This window comes from Falco rusticolus, chromosome 12 (genome assembly GCF_015220075.1).
Source record: "Falco rusticolus isolate bFalRus1 chromosome 12, bFalRus1.pri, whole genome shotgun sequence".
NCBI classification, from domain to species: domain Eukaryota; kingdom Metazoa; phylum Chordata; class Aves; order Falconiformes; family Falconidae; genus Falco; species Falco rusticolus.
In genome coordinates this window covers 14,189,253-14,211,716 of record NC_051198.1, presented here as the reverse complement: position 1 = coordinate 14,211,716, position 22,464 = coordinate 14,189,253, and the positions used below count along the sequence as shown (strand labels likewise).

General features: G+C 41.3%; 1 protein-coding gene across 1 annotated transcript in view; it reads right to left on the bottom strand.

The window, feature by feature from the left end:
* The window catches only part of GLP1R (glucagon like peptide 1 receptor), a 58,831-nt gene that overhangs the window by 7,943 nt on the left and 28,424 nt on the right, over positions 1 to 22,464 (bottom strand). Inside the window, exons 5-10 of the mRNA XM_037405785.1 lie at positions 19,779 to 19,932; positions 18,070 to 18,229; positions 9,617 to 9,677; positions 5,376 to 5,445; positions 4,573 to 4,661; positions 98 to 236 (exon numbers count right to left, since the gene is read on the bottom strand). Of these exons, the coding sequence (XP_037261682.1) occupies positions 98 to 236; positions 4,573 to 4,661; positions 5,376 to 5,445; positions 9,617 to 9,677; positions 18,070 to 18,229; positions 19,779 to 19,932 (673 nt within the window). The remainder of the gene's footprint in view (positions 1 to 97; positions 237 to 4,572; positions 4,662 to 5,375; positions 5,446 to 9,616; positions 9,678 to 18,069; positions 18,230 to 19,778; positions 19,933 to 22,464) is intronic.

Below are 22,464 nucleotides of genomic sequence, written 5' to 3'. Positions count from 1 at the left end.
TAAAGAACAGGGAACATGCAATGAATGCAAGAGAAAGCAGGTCCCCAACAAGAAGTTTAAAAACTTCTTAGGGACAGGGGCACAGTGCAAGTGCTACCTGGAAAGAAGCAAAGGAGAGTTCAGTAAAAAGCTTCACAAAGCGCAGCATCCCTCTGGCATGCTCATCAGTAATAAAGGCAAAGATGACCTCATGGGTCCCCAGCAGCGGGATCAGAGTCAACGTAGACTTGGCCAGCCTAAGATCACAAAGAAAGAAAAAAAGCAATGCCACTGAGTAGATCATTGTTGATCCCAATGATCACTGGGAGTCACTGTTTCTGCATTCTGCTTCTGTCACAAATGGCAGCTTTGGTAAGTCACTGCACCACTTTGTGTCGCAGGGTCCTCCTTCAGAGGTTACAGAAAAAAAAACCCCACAAAAAAGATCCTCAAAATAAACTTAGCAGATATCCATATGTTTTAACTGCCCCTCCCAGTCCACTGCAGACTGTTTCCTGCTGAAAGCAAAACACTCTCTTCAGCTGCTGGCTGTATTTCACCTGGAAAATCTTCCAAACTCGGGAGGAAGCCATGAGCTTTCTTGTACCTGGGATGTCATCTTGTGTGTGTATCCTTTTTCCCCATCTGTAAGCGGGAAAGATGACCAAAACCTACCTTGCTGATGGCCTGAAAAAAATAATCTATCAGTAATTTTTAAAATACATAAAAAATTATATAATTATATATATATGCACACACACAAAACATATAAAATAACGGAATTTTTAAAAAAATATCTTGGCAAAGGAAGGAGTACTTGCCATTCCTTCTCACTGCTGTAGTGTGTTAAATCTCCAAAACATCAAAACTAACCGTAACTGCAGATGACTTTGTAAAAGCAGTTAAACTGTCTTAAAGTGAGTGATGTCTCCATGATATAAACGGCAAGTTCAAAGACACAGCTAGGAAAGGAAAAAAGACAAACTGACCTGAAATAAAACATGTTTCACCTGTGCAAGAGCAATGCTCAGGGATAGAACCACAGGAAAACATTCACAAGAATCGTCCTGAACTCTCTTGATAGACATACAAGCTAGCCACCCAGCAGGATAACGAAAGATGCTTGAGCCTCAGACAGGAGTTTATAGGGCTATCCTGGGCCACAGAACCTATCAATGCCTCACAACAACCTTGTCTTGAGATAATTGAGCAGATACAAAATCACTCAATTTTCAGGGCTGTCAGTACTTAGCAGGTCTTGCGTGCCCTAGGGCTGTTGGCTGCTGTTCTGAATCATGTAATCATCCAGGTTGGAAGGGACCTCTGGAAGTCTTTGGTCCAACTCCAGTTCACAGCAGGTTACTTGGCTGTGTCCAGCCAAGATTTGAATGTCTCCAAGCTCCTCCACAGCCCCTCTGGGCCCCTCTTCCAGCATCAGAGCACTCTCACTCTGCATTTTTTTTTTTCCACCTCTGACAAGTAATGAGAATTTCTCTTGCTATAACTTATGAACTCTGCCACTTGTGCCCTTTGACTGTGCACCTTTGACAAGACTCCAGCTCCACTCTCGGTATAACCACCGTTGGGTAGCTGAAGACTGCAATTAAATCCTTGCTTAGTCTTCAGTTCTCCAGACTGAATAAACCTAGTTTTCAGCACCTCCACCTATGTCACCTGGTCCAGGCCCTGAACTAGCTTGGTGCAAAACTGATGCAAGTCCCATGGGGCTGGAGGGACAGGACACAGTGTCTTCCTTCTACTGGGGTGCCTCAGCCTGGACACCAGAGGCAGTCTCACAAGTGCTGAATAGAGGGGATCGGTCACTTCCCTTGACCTTCTGGTTATGCTCTTGCTAGTGCAGCCCAGTATGCAGTCAGCCTACGCTGTCCTAAGGGCACACTACTGAATCATGTTCGACATGTGGTCCTCAACATCCCTGGGTCTTCTCTAAAGTTGCTTTCTCCCCCACCAGTGCCCATCCTGTATTGTTACACAACAAATGCAAGGCTCCTGTCAGCCCATCCACTGGCCTGCCAATGTCCTTGATACACAAGGACCGAGGAATGGTGAATCAAAGCAACTATTGAAATTAAATAAATAAAAAAAGTTATACATACAGGTAAACATAAATGCAGACCTCTAGTGGATGTAGGCAGACCACTGCATTAGGGGATAGGAGGCTTGTTTAAATGAGCAGCTTATCAGCAAGTCTTGTGATGAAGGCTCTGCTCCACCACCACCTGCCTGAAGCTGATGCTGCAGACACCGCCTGGGTAAAGAGACCGGAGTTGTGTAGGTGTACAGCAGTCCCCTAGCTTATTTAGTGAATGCTGGTTGTTCTGGATGGGACATTTGGAGAGCTCTGCCTTGAACAGGAAGCCATGCAAAGTCCAACGAAAAGGCTTCCTGGGTAATTAAGACCTCCCTAAAGAAAATCCTTTCCCTGAGCAAGGGGAGAAGTTTCTCCACAATTCGAGATTTTCTGTAGAGAAAAGGGATTTGCTGCCATACTGAACAGTTAGCTCTCTCTTTGTCAAATGAATGGGCAACAGGAGAGAGGTGAAGGGAAGGCTGGCCTGAGAGCAAACCACTCTTTTTTCCTTTCCGTACACAAGCGTACCTAAGCTAGTGACTTTATAGGGCACCTAGACTAGTCCTTGTTTAAAATAACATATTTCGACGTAGCAGTTCTATCTTCCCTCCTTCCAAAATCTTTTCTAGTGTCCTTGAGCAGAAAATAAGGCTGAGAGAGGGGGGTGGGAATTCTGATACAGGAATCTCTGGTTACTGGTCTTGTTATCATCAGAAACATATCAGTGCACTGAACTCTTCTGGGGAAAAAATCTCCCCAAAGCTTATGGCTATAACCACCAACTCCAGATGGACCACCAAGACCATAGACTTCATCAGTGAAAAAGACTCTGTTGCTAGGCAAATCCTTTTCTGATAAAGTTTTGCTGTTTACACAGCAGATTTTTTAACACACAACACAAAGAAATGAATGAACGTGCACCTCTCAGATATGGCTCAACTGCATCAAACCTTCCTGTTGCTTGCAGAAGCCATGAGGGCAAGGGATTTCTCCCTTGACAGGGTAAATTTACAGTCAGGCTTTTAAATAGCTTCAAGCCATCACAATTTTACCCTGGCAAATAGAGGTCACATATATTAAAAAAAACAGTAGGCATGAAAGCAAAGCCTACAGGTTATTAAAATGAGTCCTTTTCTCTGTTTGAAGCTCTAAACACGCATTAGGATTTCCAAAAATCTCACGTGAGGTAAAAAAGGTAGGCAACATAGAAAGCAACACTATACTCTGACGAGAATGCATCAAAATACATGCTGTGTCTAGCTTAGAAGGCTGCAGCATTGAAATATCCAACTTCAGACTAAGTCAACTGCCAGTAGCAGTCCAGCCACCACAGCATGTAGCTCCACACTAGTTAATTCAATAGCTAACTTGTTAGATCTACTTATTTTTCAGACTGCAATACAAAAGTATTCTCCAAGATGCAGAAATGAAGAATGTGACCATGATTCTTAGCAAGGTGATTAAATAACAGGAATAATACAGACACAGACAGGGTGAAGCCTGCAAAACAAAAATTGAACATTTCTCTGATAACCCTGACATCTTTCTTGGAACATCCTATGCATTCAAGATTGAAAGCTTGTCTCGATAAAATTAGCAAGAAGAATAAGGAGCAGCACTCTAAATGAACCCTATCTTGATCTTCATTGAAGCAAAATTTTTTATTTCTATTACTCATATTATTTTTTTCAAATTAGACTAGACTAGAATAGAATAGACTGTTTCAGTTGGAAGGGACCTACAATGATTGTGTAGTCCAACTGCCTGACTGACTCAGGGCCGGCCAAAACTTAAAGCATGTTATTAAGAGCATTGTCCAAATGCCTCTTAAGCACTGACAGGCTTGGGGCATTGACAGCCTCTCTAGGAAGCCTGTTCCAGTGTTTGTCCACCCTCTTAGTAAAGAAATGCTTCCTAATGTCCTGTCTGAACCCACCCTGGTGCAGCTTTGAACCATTCCCATGAATCCTGTCACTGGATCCTATCCTATTCTGATCTTATCACTGGATTCCAGGGAGAAGAGATCAGGACCTCTTTCTCCACTTCCCCTCCCCAGGAAACTGTGGAGGGCGAAGAGGTCACCCCTCAGCCTCCTTCTTAGCTGCTCCTCATAGGATGTGCCTTCCAGCCCTTCCACCTTTTGTCCAACTCTGGACACATTCAAGGACCTTCACATCCAGTACTTGCATATGCTGCAAGTATTTAAAAAATATCTGCTTAATTAATATTCATCCAATATTACGGAAAACTGTAAAGTAACGAACTCAGAGATCAACCCTTCTGTTAATCTGTAACACAGGTGTACACCTGCCCTGGCTTTAACCAGGAGGCTTTTGCTTTTCTGGAGACTGACTGTCCAAGTAGTCATAATAATGCACGACACCACACCTGGGCATTACTCGAGGTTTGTGATCTTCAACCCCCTTTGTCAATCCACTCAAGTACCTCCTTGTCTACTTCCATTTTGATGAGCATGAAAAGTCTCAGATCATACGACATACCTGCATTTTATGTCAGTTTTGCACATCAAATTAGCCTGTAGTTTGGAGATGATGATGCATATAACTCTGATAAAGATCAGGAAATTTACCTGGAGAAATGAAAGAAGGATTTATATCATCATCAAGAAACACATGTGCATAAGTCTTCAAAAAAGCTGGGCTGTGTATGCACGTGTAGGTCCCTGTGCATGCTGCTGCTGTGCAGCTGCAGAATTTGCCATGGATCTCAACTCCTTGCTAAGGAACTGTGCTCTAAATACATCCTTTGTGAATGCACCAGCCAACTTGGAAAACACAGGCAGTTCACCGAAAGCAGAGGAAGTCACCTACGTCTCTGGGGAGGGAACACAGTAAAGGTGTGAGTTGTCTTTCTGACTCATCTGGAGGCATGACTGACATGGTATTGTGTGGCTGCAGAATGTAGCATTTCTCCACAATGAATGCCACGCAATTTGATGCTCTTCTGTAGCTCAGTACCTGGAATATTACCTCCCTGTACTACGTTTCTGCACACAGGGGTGTTAAATTGGATTGCTGTGGCATGCTGTTTTGTTATCGTGTGCTGCCACTACAACATGACAGCATGTGGGCAAATTAAACAAGCAAAACACTAGTTGGGAATTCCAGTGACAGAAACCCATTCGGTTTCATAAAAATCACATTTCTGAGTGAAAATGTCAATCCCTTCAAAGGTTATTCCTTTGGACATGGCACAACAGCCATGCCCACATCTGGTCTTTGTACTGCGTCATGTCCCGTTCTCATGGAAACCTGCCAGCTCGCTGCACACGTGCCATACTCACCCCAATGGCAATGAGAATGGGCAGCCTGATGATCAACCAGTAATTCATGTTATAGTTTCTGGTCCAGCAGCTAGGAAGATGGCAAAAAGAAGGAGACAGAAGAAAAACTCTCAGTCCACTACTAAAATCTCCTGTTTTTCATTCTGTCACAACAATGCAAATGGAAAACACTACTGAGGACTAGATACCAGGAAAGCATATCATGCTGACATAGAAACAGATGCAGTTGCTTCTTAGAAACACTGAATGCTTTGTACTATTGCAGCTATTAATCCAACTGGATACTACTTGCTGGCTTTTCTTGCTCACTAATGGCCAGCTCTCCCCCACATATTGCTATGAATTATCATCACTTAATTATGAATATTTTCTCCATTAAAACCAAGGTCAAATTTGTCATGTGGCTGAAAGGAGAAGGGGGGGAATCTGTTTGAGTCATACCTCGCCTTCATGATTCCTATCCTTCTCTTTCTGCATTATTTTTTATTACTCTTCGGCCTTCACTGTCAGGTTATCTTATTATTTAACTGTTTGTTAGTTCCTTATCCCATTACCTACCATCACTTTCCTTGCATCAGTATTTAGATCAGTCATCTATTTTATTTGTCCTTATTTTCAAAAAGGACCTACTAATTTCAACCAGGAGATAGCAATTAAGGCAGCAAACTCCAGTTTCTTCAGTATATATGTACAGGTTTCAGGCCCAAAGGGAGTTTTAAAGGTTATAAGCAAGTAAAATCAAAGATGGGAGCAATAGTTCCCAACTTTTGTTGGCCAGCTAGTCCTTTGCCAAGTAACATGCTGCAGGCAATATAATACTTAATTCTCCCCATAAGTCTCATTTTAGCTTTTTAAATTCCTATGTCCTTGAGCAACATTCGAGAAAAATCACATGAAAAATGATGCCTGAAAGCCACGGTTTGGGGTCACTGGTTTGAAGTGAACTTTACTCTCGGGCGCTTGTACATCTAGTTCTTTTAGGTCGCACTCCGGCCCCAGCCAGCCACCCCTGACTGTGATGGGCTGTGTGAGTGCACAGTGCCCATGTGTTAGGGCAGTGTTTACATGCCACTTCACTTGCCGCTGCAGTGACAGCATTCTTAATATTTCTATGAAATAACTTTTGTTAGCCTCCTGCCATATTGCTAAGCATTACTCAAAAGCAACAGTCAGTAAAGCAAGCAGGTTTCTGAGCTACACAGGCTGTGAAACATAAACTATGAAACAGCACTGCAGAAAACAGGTTCCTTCACAAAACACGTTTCTCCATCTCCAAATCTCATCCGCCCAAACATATATACGCTCAATTTTCCTTAAGTTTTCTTAACAGGTCTATGAAACTTCAGCATGGGCGATGCTGGCAGAAAGCAAACCCTCCCCAACCTTGTAATGGGACAGTCAACTTGAGAGAAACTAGCAAACCGTGCAGCACGTGGTAGGGATCCACGCTACAACACCACACCCACGTGCCCTCACATACTAGAGAGGAAAGTGGAACAGCTTGGAGGTGGCAATTCTATATTCCTTTGCAGATACTGCAAGCCCAAGAAGGTCTCAGGATTTCATTTTTCCTTGCAATTTCAGTTTAATGCATATAACAAGCATATTATTGCAACCAGCAACTCCGCAACCTACAGTTCAATTGTATTTTAGATACTGGAGAAAAAAGTGTATGTACTGTGTGCAGTCAGTGTACCTGAGCTGGAACCTGAGTAACAGAAGAACTTCTTAATTGGTACGTGTGACTGGCAGCCAGCTTCATGGAGCCTTTACAATTAATTTTATTTGAACTCCTCAAGACCGGCAGGATAATAGGCATGGCTAGAAGTGCAGTTCTAATTTTCTGACTAGCTGCAGTGGAAGCAGAGGCAATTTTAGAATTTCCTGATAATGATGGAGGCTGAAAAATGATTCTTTACATTAACTCAGCTACATTTCTGTGTGTATTAATTTACTTCCTGTGGCACAGAGCAGTTTAACTACTTTTAAATTTATACAAATATGTGCAATAAAAATGTCATTACAGCTCAAATTGTCACAGCCATTAAAGTGTCCAGAAAATAAAATTGATAGATCTGTGCCTGATTTCTTGTCCATTTGTGCTTTCTGGGATTGCCACACTGATAAATACATCACCCTCTAGTGTGTTTAGGGTCTGTCCCTGCAGTTTGCTCAGCGCCACTCAGAAGATGCTTGGCCTAACTAACAGCCTCAGAGCCACAAACGGAGAACTGGCCCAGTGAAACAAATGTACTGGGAAGTTTCTGCCTTTGCTTACCGATCTGGTATTCTTTTTCTAAAAATGAAAACACTGAATTTTTACCTTAAAGATGTACAGCTGTATGACTCCATTTTTTTTTTTTTAAAGGACTGTAGGCTTGCTATCTTGCTCCCATAATTAATTGCGGATAGAAACAAAGATGTCTAAGTATCAGCTCTTTAGGCACAGTCTAATAACTAAGAAGCACAGCTTACCTTTAATTTTATTTTTAATCCAGACAAAGTCTTTTTCAGTAGCCCACTTTTTAAAACAGCAGCTCCTTTGTAAGCCACACTTGCATGTGTAAGGAAAGGAGCCAGCCTGCAAGTATGTCTTGCAGGCTTCAGTGTTTTATCCAAAAGGCTACGTAGCGTTCACAGGACTCCCACAAATTTCCAGTCCTGACCACATTTACTTCCCATTATTCCTCATAGTCAGGGAAGTAGTTAAGTCACAAATTAAATTTACAGCCCACTGCACATCCATGGTGACAGTGCTATGACAAACAGCATGAAAGATATCCCTGGCTGCTCCAGCAAATGCCCGCCCAAGGCACAGAAATCTTGCCTTTCAGAGAAGCTGCTGCACGTGGTTATTTATGGGCTGTATTTTACAAATATTTATACAAGATTTAGAAAATTCAATAAGGTGCAAAATTACCCCTTTTTAAGGTCCGCTGAAGGCAGTGAGTGACAGTTTTCCTTAATAGAAAATATAAATCAGCTCTGAGCACTGCGTAATGTAGGAGGCTCAGCATGAGCACTTTGAATACATTTTCTGCATCAATGGGAAGATATGCCCATGGAACATCGCCTGTTCAGAGGCTGCGTGTTCTCTATACCTAGTCTGATAATTTCAACAAAACTTGCAATACATCAGTATGGCCCCAATCTTGCTACAGAATATTATCAAGTCAACCTTGAAAAGGAAAGTCAGAAAATCCTAGCATTGCTTAAGCCAGAAAAGGCATCTTTGACTGAACTGGTTCAGTATTATGAAAGACACTTTAAAAAAAGACATTTCTTAATACTCATGAACATCAGGAAAAAAATCTGGAGGTGGCTCTGACTACACTGAATTTTCACATTGCAGCATCTCTCCAGCAAGGATTGTGTCTGGGTGGGGAAGAGGAAAGGACCCTCTACAAAAGTGCTGGCTGGGTTGTTTGGAAACCAAGTAAGAGGAAGACCCCATAAATAGTACACTTAGAGTAAAAAGGAAATAGAATAAAGTTATTTATTTCATCACAAAGAAAGTTACCCGAATTTCCAGGCAGTCACTGTCACTGAGAAGAGGAAGCCACTTTGCTCCCTTTTGCTTAAAAGAACAAAAACAAACAAAACCCCACAACAAACTACAACGCTATTTGGTACATTAAGCATATATAAAGGCAATTTTTCAGAACAGCCACTATTGTAAAAGTGGATGAAAAGTATTTTGAGTTTTGCCAGTCTTGTGTGTGGTACAGTTGACCAGCAAGACTAACGTAAGCAGGCAGAGAACTTGCCTTTGTTTTAAGAAGATCTAAATAATGGAAACTTAAACAAGAACAGGCAGTCACGTCTCCGCTGCTAGGCATAAGCTAGTCACTACAAATCGCAGGCAGAATCCTGTGGGAGGTTTTTGCCTTCCTCTGAAGCATAACTGTAAAGGCTACTGCCAAAGGCATAGTATCAGGAGTGGTCTTGGTTGGGTATGATGACTTCTACTGTTGATACTGTAACTACAGAAAAACAAAACATACCTTTCCTTGACCTGCAAAATGATAGATTCATTCAGACATGCAGAAAATTCTGATCAGAAAGAAACATATGCTCCTTTCTGAAATGTTATGCAAGACCTTCAAACAAAACAGAAGCAATTACGTGAAGTTTCAGCACATTGCCAAAGCAAACCACACCGAACGCAAAGCAAACAATGACCTGCTGGCGCACGCATACAGCACAAACGAAATCGCTAGAAAAATCAGAACTAAACCAACCCCTCATCTTCATAAAGGTACTTGACAATTCCCCAGAGGATAACAAACAGCATTGGCACACCTGGGAAGAGAGGAGACAAGGTTGACACTGACATTAAGAGACAGGGAAAGGCAGAAAGGAGGATAAACCCCCCACATAATGATGAGCAACATAATTGTCTGGTGACAGGGTTGCAGCTCCTACCCAGCACAGATGGCTGTCAATGGTGGGATGAGAAATCCAGCCTGCAAGTAACTCATAAATCTAACTCATTTTGCCTGGGTCCCCATCTAGCTCCTAACAAGCATGAAAAATGAACACTAGACCATCACCACCATACTCTGTATATACCAGCTTTTCTGTAGAAAGTTTTACAGAGGTGACAAGGGAATGAAATTCCTGGAAACTCTACTAGCCTCTATATTCACACGAGAGAGGAGCACACTGCGCTCTGACCTGAACATTTGCATCCACATTTCTGCTTGTGGGTCAGCCACACTGTGTTGGGCAGCACCAAGCTCAGGCTGTCTGTTGGCACACTGAGCCCCATGTACCCCCAATGGCCAAGGGGACTGTGGGCGCACGACACAGAGCAAGTGTGCCCAGCACCCGCCCCCACCCCCCCCCCCCCACCCCCCCGAGATGTCCCAAGTTTGCGCTGTGGCGCTGCATGGACCTGAGTGGCTGCAGCAATGACAGCAGATACATCTGGTCTTGAGAACAGGCTTGCTCCTATGCTTACCTGACTGCATGTGCTACAGCTGGTCAGTTTTTCTGGGGTGTAAAGGGAAGACAGAAAAGCCACATAAACTGTCAGTATTACTTGCTTTACAATGTCAAAGGCTCTCAAAGTAATTTCTTTCATTTATGAAATGCTTAGGTCTTGCAAAATAATTTTAAAGTGCATCTACCAAGCAATACTTAGCACAGGGAATGCCAAAAAATCCCACCGTGAAGGAGAGCAGGTTTGAGACTCAGCGAGCAGGATGAGGAATTTCTGCCTAAGGATGGATCAGGATGTTCTAACTCATATATATGTACGTCCTTGGACAGTGCCCGATGCTGTATGGACATTGTATAGGAAAGGCAACATTTAATGTGCTTTGTTATTGCATTTTTAAGAACCAGTATGGAAAGGGACCATAAGAACATCAGCGTGCAGCAGTAAGCACTGCACAGGGCACACATGCAGCTCCACAGGGAATCTGTGATGTCTTCCAGTCTAAGCACTATCTATAGTGGATATTATCAGCAAAAACCTTCTCTCTTGTTGTACCGTATTCTTCTCCTGTCAGAACAGCTAAATACTACAGACCCAAAAGACCAATTATTCTCCTTAATTAGTTAAAAAAAAAAAAAGATAACAGAGAGCAGCAAGAAGAAAAACCCAACAGTCAGAATAACAGCAAAGATAATGAATTGAGTAAAGATTATTGGGGCAAGTAGTTGAACATGTTCTATGGATGTACCTGATATGTAAAGTATACAATATTTTGGGAGCAAAGTTACCGAGAGCTCCATGCTGCTTTGATAGCAGCATAACGGATTAAGAACAGGCTCATTGCAAATCCCCTCCAAATGCAAATGAGCCTTTGATTCATAGAAACGAAATATAGTTTGAATCATTCCTCTCTCGACTTTTCTGAGAATTAAGACTTCTTAATATGAAATTTACAGGATAAGACATGAACACTGAGAGCACAAAGGGTGCATGTCAGTGGAGGGAACTGATGTATCAAGTGATTACAATGATGATTTTCAGATATCTCCATCTTCTGGATATATCAGAAATATCCCCATATTTAATCACATTACCTGACATTTGAAATGTGAATCAGTTATTAACATTATATTTCAAAAGAGCCTGGATAGAAAGAGGCCAGTATTATTGAACTGCACCAGCATCCTGCTATGCAAATATTTTACAAATTGATAGGTAACATGTACAAGGTGACTTGTTCAATACCTTCTGCCCACTCCCACTTGTAACACAGGCCCCTGGTGCCTTAGTGTTGCAACACTCAGTCACGTTATTTTCCATGCTAGCAATACACATTTTAATATGGCATACAAAGATTTAACAGTGCAACACATACACGTCAGCTTTGAACATCATCGCATATTCTACGTGGACAGCATCTGACATCTACCAAACTGACAAAGCCTTGCCCTGAGAAACGGGTGGCTCTGAAAACTGTCTGGGACACAGTCTCAGCAAATGAGAATGCATCCAGTTTTCCAAAGCCCTAGTCAAGATCTAAAGAGCAGACTGCCCCAGGAAAATTCCCTAACCCACCTCGAGTCTGCAGAAGTCATTCACAACAGCAAAAGACACATCTCTGCAGTAGCTGTAGTTTGCAAGGATCACTGAGGCTCTCCACAGATTAATTTACAATCTTGATACCTAATCAACCTGCATTAACTGACACAAATACAAGTATTATTCTGGTTACTTCACTCAGTCAAGAAAAATACGGCTGGCTTGAGCAGGCAGTGGAAATGAACTGTATACAGCTCCTTGAATAAACTATAGGTGACTACCATTCATTAATAGAATCAGCACTGTAATCCAGTCCTGGGCTCCCAACACGCAGCTCTTTTGGTGCATTTGAGTTTCAGTCCTACACCTCTTTCACTTGCTGCTGCTATTGAAAGAATATCAGCTATCTGAGAAAAAAACTGCACCCACTTATAGGATGCGCTTATTTAAGATACAGGCTGAACTCTTTCTAGTTTTGCCTTTTGTCATACAGAAAGCTCCAAAGTTGATCATTTCCCAAATTAACTGACCACAGAAAGGTCTCTGAATTCTGGAAAAGGTAACATCTACACTTTTGTCTGTACTGTATTACTGCTGAAGATGCAGAAACTGCAACAGCCTGCTCGTAATAGTCTGCCATGTTAATTCTTGCAGGCTGACAACTGACCAAAAATCTTTGAACACTACATAGTGATTATGAAATCTGTCAAGTGTATTAGGAAATAAGCATGCTGACAGCTCAGCTAATAAAGTTCAACTTCAAATGACAGAGGACAGGGCACCTGAATTTATAGGCTGCAATAATAATATATATATTAGACGATGAGAAAGTAATGGAACTGCCAAATCAACATCTTAACACCCCACGGCATAAATAAGCAGCATGTCCTACTTATTTTCACTCTAGCTTATATATTCTACACCTGACCAGGTGTCTTCATACCAAGAAAAAAGAAGTTGGAAAACCAGGCATTATCCAGAAGGATAATGGGATGGGATACGTCAGAGAAGAAAGCTGTGAGAAATTCTGCACAGGAACCACCATTTGGTTGACATTGTCACAACGCTCCACTGTCCCTAAGGAGCAGAGACGAAAGCAATTTGTGGAGCTGCTAATGGAAGTTACCATGTTCTGATAACAGCGTGTAGAAATCAGTCTCCGCATTTAATGGGTCTGAGATATTTTGGTAACGGAGCAGAAAAACTCGGGCTCGTTCTGGAGCCCACCAAGTAGCAGTTACCATGGAAAGGTGTCACCAGGTGGCGCTATTCCATGCGATCTTTCCCTTCCCTTGATGTGCACGCAAGTTCCCATTCTTACAGACACCGTATTTCTAGCTTTGCATTGTACCACATTTTACGTAACAGCAATTTCAAGGAAGAAAGATGTATGAGGAGCAAGAGAGGCTCCATTCGTCCTCACGTACTGATTAGAGATTCTTCCTGAAGTAAATTTTTCTCTGTAGGACCACAGCACTGCCATCCGGCAGAGACCCTTAGATAAGGACATATTCCAAATACAGCATTTTAGGACTGATGAATTTGTGTATAAGCCCGTATTTCAGATGTAACCCGACATCACTGATTTCCACGTGGTGAGAAGTTCGACCTCCGAGACAATCAGGCCATCAAACCAGAAAGATGCTGCTGCTGTCAGAACTCCAGTCGCCTCTTGCTGTCTGACACCATCCAGAACGGTCCGACTTGATCAACTGCTTGATGTATGAACATATGTGATAAGGAACTGAAAGAAGTGATAAATAAATATGTCTAGATATAGAAAGAGTAAAAGCATTGAAGATGTGAGAAGAAAAGATGAAATGTTTTCCTTTCCTGAGGAAGAAAAAGCATGAAAGAGTTTAATCCACATGACAAAGAGTGAAGAGAATTAGGAGACACTCCTGACATGCATTTCCTACCAAAAGCAGCCTGGACACAAAACCTATTTTCACATCCTTGTCTGAAACACAATTTTTATTTGAAAACAAAAAAAGAAGTGGTCAGTGCAATGAATGCACCCTGTTGCCACACTGAGTTCACACTGGGCTTCAGAAGGAAGGTTTCTTACTGGCTCTGTTCCAGTCAGATCTTCCTTGCAATCAGGATGTAGATTTTGACACCCTAGCCAGGCTTCCTGCCTTTAATAGCTCCATTCCCTCAAAGCGCTCTTCCTTAGAGCAAGTCTGGATTGCCAATGTTTGGAAGGAAGGGGATTATTTATTTTTTATGGCAGTTTCCCTGCTGCAAATGCAGCTGGGTGTAAAATTGCCACAGAAGCTCAGAGAATGTTTAGCTTTTTTATTAACATTTTCTTCTTAGCCTTTAGTGCTGAAAGTTGTCTCCTGCCATTCCTCCTGCCTGGACGTCGCAAACAGTCACTGTGGGATGTTGCTGTTGTTTCCCCATTCCTCCCTCCTCCCTGCTCCTGAATGTGAGCAGATCATTTTTTCACTAAAAGCTGCTGGTACAGCAGTGTTACAGTATAAACTGCTCTTCTCCAGAGACTACTTTGTACAGCACTGACACATCTGCTTCAAGTCAATGTCAAAGGTGTCCTGGACACCCTGATTAAGAGGCTGCACAACCTGAGAAACAAATCAAACCCCCAAAGTAATCATCTTGATCTCCATAGTTACGTGGCTTGCTTTCCTTCCTTCTTCTGCAAGTGTTTTGCTCTCTCTAGAAGGTGAGACTGTAGGCAAGGATTTCTCTTACGCCAGAGGAAGGACGCACCAGGTACCAGCAATGTATAGCAACAGATATTTTTTTTCCTTTTTTTCTGCAAGTGATAATGACTATTTAAACCAACATCCTGTTTAGCTGCTGTTGTGCTGACCTCCAGACTGAAGGGAACAACTCATCTATCTGCTCTGCCATCAGCTTAAGAATTTTGTTTGTTGAAGCTGTTAGTGTTTCTGCCTTTTTTTTCTTTCATCAGCTTTGAAAATAGCACAAACCATTGTTTTTGCAGTAAGATAACTGGCACTTGGGGTTGACGTAAATGTATGAAAGTCTGCTTTTACAAAGGAAAAGAAGGCATAAGCACAACATTTTCCACATTAAATGAAACAAGAAAAATTCAGCGCTGCCATCTCAAAGCTTAGTGTGATGTGAAATCTCAGCAAGCAAGTGGCCATTACAGGAATACAGTTACCTCACAAGAAACCAGGAAGGTTTATAGAATCCTATCAATATACATGATGTTGTATACAACTCCCAGTGACTCCCAAAATGACTCCCAGTTTGTGAAACTACATTAGCTTCCTTAGGTCTATCAGGATTTTGTAACTTTTCCAGTTTTTGCAAAGTACAGTAACACAAGATAAACGGATTTTTTCCCTTATACAACACTTAAACAGCAAAGAATAATTACTCATTTGAACTGATACTAAATCAACTACTGTCTAGTAACATCAAGAATTGACCTGAAATTATCATATAGCAAAAACATATTTGGGGAATATTTACTCATTTGTCTTTACACTCCTCACTGTATGCTAACTGTTCCTAGGAAAACACAGACTGACTATGGTATCTTTTACATATTTCTATTGGAAAAGCAGGTTTACCCTTTCCATGTTTTGACTTGAAAAGAAACAATTACGATAGACATAAAATAGGAGAAGTACTTTTTTTGTATTTACACAATTACATGGACTTTCCCCCCTGTTATAAGAAAATGCAGCAGTTTAAAAGCTTGGAGAGAAATAGCTATTGGAACAGTCCTACCTATTTGAAAGCTGGCCATTACATTACAGTTTTGCTTGGGATTACCTGAGGAATTAAATTTGCTCTATAGTTAGTTGTTCTGAGACCTTTTGTTCCTCGAAAGAGGTACAACAGGGCAAACATAACAACCAAGAGTATATGCAAACACTCAGGTGGACAAAAACATTTGAGGCGAATACACAGCTTTATTCGTATGTACATCTGAGAGAAGTACAAGTGCAAACATATGTGATCACATGGGGGATTGCAGAAGCTACTCAGACAGCAAAAGCAATACCATATGGTCTGTGAGTGATCACAAATTTCAGTTAATTAGAAGAAATAACAACATGAAATGACTAACACCTGCTAAGTTAGTGAACAATACATATTGAAAAATCTAAAACATAAATATTTTTATCAAATGATGAGTAATGAACAAGTTAAAAATTGTCCTGTAAGAATCACAGAATGGTTTCGGTTGGGAGGGACCTTAAAGATCATCTAGTTCCAACGACAATTCATTAACAGAACAAAGGGTTAGGGTAGTAAATCAGCTCTGAAAATCAACAAGATATTTATTTTTTGATCCAGCTTTATTTTTACAGTTGATAAAAGATTTCAAAGAACAGGACCCTCTCAGCTCAAACAGGAACCGCCTTGTCTCTCTGAAGCCTTGGCATTATGCTGAGGCCATCGTGCTGCTCAAAAAAAATTAAATCTCCTTGTGTACAGCAGAAAGGCACCTGGTGAGGGACCTGAACACCCAAAACATGGAATTGCCAGTGAAGAAACAAGGAGGACTGGAAAAAAATAATCTTCGTAACTTTCCACTTGTTAGAGATGAAACTGATCTCGTATAACTAATCTGGGAGCACTGAAATAGCAGACGTGTCTGCGTTTGAAGATGGAGAATCATTGGCAAGGTTTGCACATGCAGCCATGTCTGGAATAGCAAGAAACTACAGATGAGGACTGAATGGCAGGGGCAGAGCTTTTCTAACCAGTGCCAAGTTCTGGCATTGCCACTCATTTCCACAAACTCATCCAGAAATTCAATATACAGTAGCAAAACTGCCATTGTAAAGGAAGAACAAAACCAAAATAGCATCTTCTGTTTCTGCCTTCTGCTTTTGCAAGAGACTAACTAGAAGTGATTCAGATCAAAACCAGCTACTATCCTTTATTTATAAAACACCACAATACCCTCAGTATTTGGCTAGATATACTTTCACTCTAATTGCTTTTCCAGTTCCTTTCAGTCAGTGCTTCAGGATAGCACCCCCTCCCCCCCTTTTTTTTAATTGAGGGTATGGCTATTTATAAAACATGATTAAAACATATATAGTTGAAATGTTATACCAGATGTTGTTGCTTCTGCTGCATGTCCTATATAAAACAATAATGGAAGTTATAGAGCTTTTTAACTAAAACTCTCCAGCAAGAAACTGCTATTACTTGCACTTATTTATTCCCATCAATATACTGGAAAGCCTTTGCTCCTCATACATCACTTTCAGTAGAATTGGATAATTCACAGTAAGCCATTTATGTGCATTTTACCAGTGAACTGATTTGCTAGAATATTCACAGCTGGCAAACCCATGGAGAGAGAAGGACAGTCAAAGCAATTTAAATGTTCAAACTGATATTTATGAAAGCGCTGCTGTATCTACTTGGATTTACTTTCAGCTTTCCAAAAATCACCTGATTTCCACCAAAAGGGAAGGGGGAAGAGGAGGAAGGGAGAGAATGCAATAAAAGCACAAAAGAGATCATTCAAAAAATAGAATTAATCTTGAACAGTAATATATTTTCAGGCTAACTGGACAGTGAAAGAATCAAAGCTTTAGCATTTTTACAGAAGGCAACTCTGGCTCAAACAACTGATTTCAAGGCACCACACTCGATCTCAAGCATACACATGCCCATGGCACACGCACCCTGACCACTCTTTTGTCCGACAGTCACCACTTGAGCTGCTCTGCCCAAACAACCAACCTGACAACTCCGTGCTAGCAGCCCCTTCTTCACCAGCCCCTTGGCAACCCCCTGGCTCATACTGTCACCACATCTCTGCTGCTACACCCAAATACAAGGTATCATTGTTATTTTGCACCACAAGTAGCTAACACATCTTTGAATGCAATGGGGAACTTTCAGGAGGTGAAGCAGGGCAGTCCAGGAAAGTCCACGCTCACCTGGAATCACCCACATGAGTTCTGTATTGGGAAGCTGATGTCTTGCAGGAAAAGGACCATGGCCTGTCACTGGTTTGGGGAGTTTCTGCACAGCCCCTGCCTTATGAACCCACAGCCCCTACACTGCGAGCATCCAGGAGCTGTGCTGGTCCAGCACCCTCCAGCTCAAACCAGGTAAGGGATTGGGAACAAAATGGGAATGGAAAATGTAGGATTTGAACTGGGCAGCACTATGATAGACACACAGTATTTTCCTATTATACCATCTGCTGGAGCAGGCAGACACATGGAAAGATCAACTTACCCCAGCCAATGCAGAGATACAGCCGAAAAATCCTCTGCTCAGAAAAGACTGAAAGTACCAGCAGCGTGTACAGGTACATGCCTTCCACCAGTAACCAGTAGTAGTTTGCAGCCACACAATACTGCATCATCACAAAGACCAAGCGGCAGCTGAGCGATTCCTGTGACGGAAGAAAGCATAGCTCAAAGGGGCTGAGAATAAAAGGATACTAACCCAAAAGACGGGTTCCCTATCCTGCTCTTGCTCCTCAAAACAACACTTGCTAAGTTAATCACATTTGACTACTGAAGGGACCAGAAGCCAGTAATAGGAGCTATACACAGTAGATAGCTGCTTTCATCAACATCCATCCTTTTAAAAAAAAATAATTAAAGTTACATGTTCTGCATCTTCTCTCAATAAGCAATGGACTATAATTTGAAAAGCACAACACAAAGATGAAAAGAAGAGCAAGTGAAAGGCACTGTATCAGCTACAGTCGGCGCATCTTTTTGCTTCTCCAGATACTCTATTCTGCAGCTGATAATTTCTCTATTAAGGCACAAACAGCGTATGCCATAATGTTGACTATTTTCCAAATCAAAAGATTTTTGATAGAACAGCAATATTGCCCAGTGCCTCACATTTAGTGCAAAATATCTCTTGGCTGGTAAATTACAGAGAGCTGGTCAGCAGGGCTTTAGATAAATATGAAACCTGATTACCTAATTAATATACCCATCGGATCTGATGAAACCACTATTGGATTAACCATGTGTGAAAGCATAAAGCCTAAGATTTTTTGGAAGGAGGGAATGACTACCAATCCAACGCGAACATTTCCCAACCATTTAAGATACATATTACGACGTTATTTTCTGCCAATTTATACATTGGAGATGAAAAGGAATCAACCACTGTATGAGATTCACTGTGCGATATTAGCTCTTCAGCCTTAGGCGGAGTATCAGAAAAGGATGGTACTAAGTATGCGTCAGAAGACGTCCCTTTACGACCCTGACCCTGCATTGCAGCAGCAAATGCTGTAGCCATGTTCTAGGCTCACAAAAGCTATACAGATAATGAAAATCTCTTTCTTTGACAATTCAATTACATTTTGTATTCCAAATCTGAAGAGGGAAATGCATGCTTTCATCATATTCACAAAAAGAGTTGTATATCCTCTCCCTTCGATCAGAAGTATTTAATTAGCCTGTTCCTCCAAAGCTTTTCTAAATGCTTTCAAATTTGCATTTTAATCAGGTGCTTCCCTTTTTCCATCATCAACAGATTATAAAAATCTCTAAGAATGACCAAATAATTTGGTCGTTATACAAGATGGGCAGTCCTATCACAAGAGGTGCTGGCTTAGGGAAATGAATGCTCTTCTGTCACTGCTAGAAAGAAATGAACCTACCACACGGAAAGAAGACAGGGGCATTTGTATATACATCAAAAATCCACCTTTTCATGTTTCCTCTGTCTAGTAAGGGCAAACTTCCCATAGGCAGAGAAACATGCCACAGCATCAACTACTTGCCTGTACCAAGCCCCAGGTGGCACAACCACAGCTGTATACATTGTGCTGCAAGTTTCAGAGAAACTCCGTGGACTGAAGAACAGCATTTTGTACAGCCCCCATTGTACAAAATTAAATCACCTGCTGTCACACAGACACACAACAGTGATGACTCCAATATCCTGAGAACCACCACGGCATCTGCCCCTACCTGGAAGGAGATAAGTCCTTCCCACTGGTGCTCTTGTGTGGCTGTGCTGTACATCCACTTCACCACTGAGTCTTTAATGAAGACAGATATAGCCCGGAGGATAAAAGAGGTGAAGAGGTTCAAGTGAATATAATTCCTCGTGCAATGCAGATGTCTGTGAAAAGGAAGAACCAGTTACAATCCGCTAACTAAGTAAAAGCTGCAACATTACACATAGGACCGAGGGAGGGAACAATGAGCCCTGTGGGAAATCAGGAGGTACCCTATAATTTGAGAATGACTGTAGGGATATCAAACCACCTCTGGGAAGAAGTCGCTATCAAAGAAGAGACATTCAAAATGTCAGCCCTAAGTGTGAATGTTTGGGGGAAGAAAGGAGATCAGTGTGTAAGGAAAAAATATTTTAAAAGTTGAAAAAAGTGTAAAAATAGTAATTTTCAGAAGACATATCTGAAAGGACTAAAAAAGGTCAAGTTTTGTGTAATGTTGAATCTAATCTCCTTGAACTGACCCCAGTGTCAGTGCACAGGTTTACCTTGGCAAGGCCCAGGAACTGGTAGGCAGTACAGCTTCTGTCTGTGCTCAAACCCACAATAAAAAAACATCCACCTGTAAATTACTGCTTTGACAAGAGAAAAATCTGTATTCAGATTGCCTCCTGGGCGAATTATAAATACTTTCTGTAGAATTAAAAGGACCAGAATTTTCACCTCTGCATTCAGAATTTAAAACAAAACAAACAAAAAAAACCAAAAAAACAAAACCCCAAAAAAAATCCAAAGAAAAAAATCCTCTTAAATTTCAGCAGCCAACTGCAAAGACAGTACAATTGCTACTTGTCAAAAAAGAGCATGTTAAGGGATTGCAAAAGAAACTGAAGTCATGGAAATGGCATCCAACTGCAGAGTGCTGCCAATATTTTACCAGCCTTACCCACAAACGCTTTTCTTCCAGCACTCCAAGGGTACACACTTTGCTTCAAAGGAATTTACACTGGGTATGATTCCTTTTTGATGCTAAAAAGATATAGGTAATATATGATAAGCAGAAATTGTTCTAGCAAGAGTTTCAGTGAGCTTATGCTTGACGTGTCTATTTTTACTGCTCTATAAATTTGGATAGAAAAATAGACTTGGTCTGAAAGTTACCGGTTTTGCACTGAAAAGGAAGGAGAATTTTCTTCACCGGTCAAATAGAATTTTTTGCATTAAGTCACTGCTTATGTCAAAATTTACCTAAGATTAATATTAATTTTCCTTTAACTCAAAATTTATTTCTTGCTACCCTTCAGAACTGCTACACATTTAGATCTGATTGAAAAAATTATGTAAATTGGCCAATTGAAGAAAATAGGTTGCTAGTAGCTACTGAGTATTTCTGCTACAGGCGATGCAAGTTATTCAAATTGTTTCAGTCATGAAGTTATGGGCCTAATTCAGCTTCCATCACTGAAATTACAAACTTTCCCTCTATTTTTTTTAGAGGATGCAAAATTGGATACTAGAGATATATTGTTTCCTCTGTTGTATCATCATTAAAAACAAATACAAAGGTTATTATGTAGTTTAAAAACTTAAAAAGGCTTTCCTATTACAAAAATGGAAGACGTTAGCATTTTGGTGCCACTGAATTAGATTTTGATCCTGATTTGCTGAGGTCGCACAGCTACTGGGACAGAGGCCACAAGTGGAGCATCCAGTCAGGATCCAGCAACTGCAATCCACGTACGGGTAGGTCTCATGTATTTCCTGAGATCCAGGACTAGGTTGTGTCCAGATAGACAATTTAGACAGGAAAGCACAAAATGGATTGATGGCATAGCTTTAACAAGGCTCTCAGTCCCTTTAACAGCTCTGAAACCTCATTTTCAAAATCAGCAGCACACACTCATGTACACTTCTCAAGTCCCTGCTTCACAGTTAAAGGAAAAGATGCTAAAGCATCTCTCCACAAGTCAGGACATCAGAATTCCCTCTCTTGGGTCTTCCTGACAAACTTACTCTTTGTTCCCTGCCAAAAAATACATGCATCCTTCCTTTGTTCCTTCAAAAGTATATGGTTGTGCTCTGTGACCTTTGGGCTGTTAAGATCATTCAAAAAGCATCACTGATGGGTGAAACAAGGAGAAAGCACTTATCCTGGCAGACATCTGGGGACTTCAAGGCTACCTGGGGTTTTGTCAGATGAGTACCAAAGTTGCACAGGTACAACATGTATAACTCATAATTACCACGTGGCATTCACAGACGGTGAGCATGCCTCGCCATTTCTGTAGTCATTGTAAATCATCTTTGAGACTGCTAGCCTATGCTTCTCCACTGGAAGGAGGAGGGATGCTAATGCTAAAAGGTGTGGGACAACATTAGAAGTCTTGTGTCATTTCAGTTTTGGAAATTAGAAGCTAAAAGGCACGACTGATCTTTTTAAATACAGAAGGGGTATAAACACTTAGGAGGGAGGAAAGGAGAGGGACTCCCTTGCAGTGCCACACTTGCAGAACGTTGGCACCAGAGCAAATGATAACCAGCAATGATAATTATTTAGCCAGGAAAGAAAGTTTCTTAAGGATCAGAGCACTGAAAGTTCCCGACCTGATTTCAAATAACAGTACCAGAAAATGGAGAATTATACTTTTTAGGAGGCAGCCTCATCGGCATGTAATAGGGATGATGGGACCTAGCTACAT